This window comes from Priapulus caudatus, unplaced genomic scaffold (assembly GCF_000485595.1).
Source record: "Priapulus caudatus unplaced genomic scaffold, Priapulus_caudatus-5.0.1 Scaffold2778, whole genome shotgun sequence".
NCBI lineage: Eukaryota > Metazoa > Priapulida > Priapulimorpha > Priapulimorphida > Priapulidae > Priapulus > Priapulus caudatus.
This window is the reverse complement of record NW_014579839.1, coordinates 1-3,246: the sequence shown is the minus strand read 5'-3', so window position 1 is coordinate 3,246 and position 3,246 is coordinate 1. Positions and strand designations below refer to the sequence as shown.

The 3,246-nt window shown below is 40.3% G+C and overlaps 1 protein-coding gene across 1 annotated transcript in view; it reads left to right on the top strand.

Moving 5' to 3' along the window:
- The window catches only part of LOC106819046 (low-density lipoprotein receptor-related protein 1-like), a gene marked incomplete at its 3' end in the record, with an annotated part of 34,907 nt that extends 33,112 nt beyond the window's left edge, over positions 1–1,795 (top strand). The window contains 2 exon segments of the mRNA XM_014823706.1: positions 692–817; positions 1,589–1,795. Of these exon segments, the coding sequence (XP_014679192.1) occupies positions 692–817; positions 1,589–1,795 (333 nt within the window).
- Between the last annotated feature and the right edge of the window lie 1,451 nt (positions 1,796–3,246).

Genomic DNA, 3,246 nt, shown 5'->3' with positions numbered 1-3,246 from the left:
AAATTTTTCACAGTGAGAGAATTGAGCTGCCTTGGTGGAGGTCTGCGCTCTCCGAGTGCTCTAGTTAACAATAAATTAAGCATTTAAAAAAAATAAAATAAAAATTTAAGAAAACCATTTATAACCCGGTATTAGTAGTGATCGCATGCACTGCGTAGGTGAGTGACGGACCAGCTCGCCGTCATCGTCATGCCAACCATGTCATCGATCGAAATGAACTATCCCGGTGTTTGTTTTCGAATGAAGCAGCAGTCGTGGCTTCAGTTGCTCCACATCTTGTTATGAATAAATTGCTCATGAATTCTGGAAACGCATTATGTAGAAGTTGTATTATATAGTTATTTATGGTTTAAACTCGAGCGTTGCCACTGATGAGAGTCGATGGTGCCCTTGTTTCCAGATAAAAAAAAAATCTTATCGACGAACGTAACCTTTTCCATTCTTTCCGCGCTTTTTGAACTCGACCTTTTCCATCGATGTCAGTCGACCTTGCTTTGAGATTTTCAAAAAATCTTATTGAAGAATTTTGTGCCTGTTTTTTCCGTGCTATCGACGATCGTAATGATGAATGTACTGATCGACGATCGTAATGCATTAATTCAACTTAAAATATTACAAAACGTATACACGTGTTATATACGTATTATAAAATTCGAACGTAACTGACCGTGTTCGTTGTTTCCACGCGCAGCTCCTGACATCTGCAATCATTGGGGCGTCTGCAGCCAGAAGTGCATAGAGATCAAGGATCACCACAAGTGCGACTGTTACCCTGGTTACGAACTTGATACAGATGGCTTCAGCTGTAAATCCACGAGTAAGTTTGTCTCGCCCCGGTGTTTTTCGATGATGATGGATTGCAGCCATGTTCTCATCGTCACACATCATCTCGTAATGGTCACCTGTGCGTGACCTTAAACGTGTGACATTTGCAGATGGCTATGTTCATGTAATGCGCATGTGACGTTAAGGCCATGAAACATAGTCGCTGACGTGCGATGTTATGGGGCCAGGGGGTATGAAATATCGCCGTGACATTGAGCATGTGACGTTTGCAGACGACTGTTCACATTATGTGCTTGTGACATTGAGGCATTGCTATGAAGGACATTGAGGGTATGAAATTATTAATATAGTCGTGTGTGACATAAAGGGTATGAAATATAGTCGTGCATGACATTAAATTGACTACGTCACGAATTTTCTATGGTAAAATTTGTAAAAATGTTGTTGCCATTTTTTTACATTAAAAGTAAGAACTAACGGGCCTAAACGTATCGTCAAATTCTTACCTGATAAGATTGTTTCTCAACTAGTTAAAAATCCAAAAAACTTGGAGGATTTGATATTAGTGTTCCTGACATTAATTGCTTGCTATGGGCTATGTATGAGTCACGAGTGTATGTTCTCATCGAACAATATAGTAAAATAAGAAGTATAATGCATCAATTTAACCATACAAAGTGAACAGAATTACTTATATTTTGTGAAAAAGTGGAAATATTATTTTTATTTTTTACTACTTACGGGGTGATGTAATCACTTTAATGGTATGAAATATAGTCGAACGTGCGACTGACGTTTGCAGACGATTCGATACCGTACATCCTGTTTGCGAACCGACATGAGATTCGTCGCATCTCGTTGCGGCAGCGGCAGCACGCGACCTCCCTCGTCACGGGTCTGCGCAACACCATCGCGCTCGACTTCTACTACGCCGAGCACACAGTGTTCTGGACGGACCTGCTGGGCGACATAGCATCAGTACCAGACGCCACGATCAGTAGTCACACGGGTAAGTTAACCTCGTAGTAGTATGGTTGAATGTGGAAGGTCTTGTAGCTGTTGACAGCAAGCCAAGATAGAGTCAAGGCGTATGTTATTAGCTGGTTGAGGTTGAAGTGTGGAATGTCTTGTAGGACGTGTTACAGAGCCAAGATAGAGTCAACGGGTATGTTACTGTAGTGGTATGGTTGAATGTGGAAGTCTTGTAGCTGTACAGAGCCAAGATAGAGTCAACAGGTACGTTACTGTAGTGGTATGGTTGAATGTGGAAGTCTTGTAGCTGTACAGAGCCAAGATAGAAAGATAGAATCAACGGGTAAGTTACTGTAGTGGTATGGTTGAATGTGGAAGTCTTGTAGCTGTACAGAGCCAAGATAGAGTCAACGGGTATGTTACTGTAGTGGTATGGTTGAAGTGGAAGTCTTAGCGTAAGAGCCAAGATAGAGTCAACGGGTAAGTTAATGTAGTGGCATAGTTGAATGTGGAAGTTTTGTAGCTGTACAGAGCCAAGATAGAGTCAATGGGTAAGTTACTGTAGTGGTGTGGTTGAATGTGGAAGTCTTGTAGCTGTACAGAGCCAAGATAGAGTCTACAGGTATGTTACTGTAGAGGTATAGTGAATGTGTAAGTCATTGTAGCTGTTACGAGAGCCAAGCATAGGAGGTCAGACGGGTATGGTTACTGTAGAGGTTAGGATTGATGATGCTAAGGTCTTTTAGCTGTACAGAAGCCAAGATAGCAGTTACAGGGATATGTTACTGTAGGAGGTATAGTTGCATGTTAAGTCTTTGTTCGCTGTACAGAGCCAAGGATAGAGTCTACAGGTATGGTATACTGTTAGTGACGGTATAAGATTGATGTGGAAGTCTTGTAGCTGTACAGAGCCAAGATAGAGTCTACAGGTATGGTGTAGTGGTCTTAGAGGTATCAATTAAGTTATTAGTGTGTTTTGGGAGTATCAAGTATTATAAGTGTGTCTTGGGAGTAACAAGTATTATAAGTGTATGAGTATCTTAGGAGTTATCTATATAATATAGTTTTGGGGAGTATCTTCTTGATAAGCTCTACAGGGCCAAGATATCGTCTACGGGTAAGTTACTGCAGTGGTGTGGCACTGAAATCTTAGAAGTAACTATTTATTTAATTTTATATGTTACTGTAGCACTTGGCATAGAAATCTTAGAAGTAACTAATTATTTATTTTGATGAAGTAAGTTATTAGTGTAATATTATGAAATAGACTTGCGTGCTTTGATCGTGGCGATAAGACGAGCTTTTGAGTCGACAGGTATGTTACTGTAGACGTCATAGAAGTATCAAGTCATTGGTGTGTCTTGGAAGCATCAAGTCGGTTTTTTGCTTGCAAAGTATTTCCGCACTGTGTAAAGAATCCTGGGTGATACTCTATTAGGAGTGTTTCCAACTTTAATGCCATTAATGGTCATAATAACATATATATAT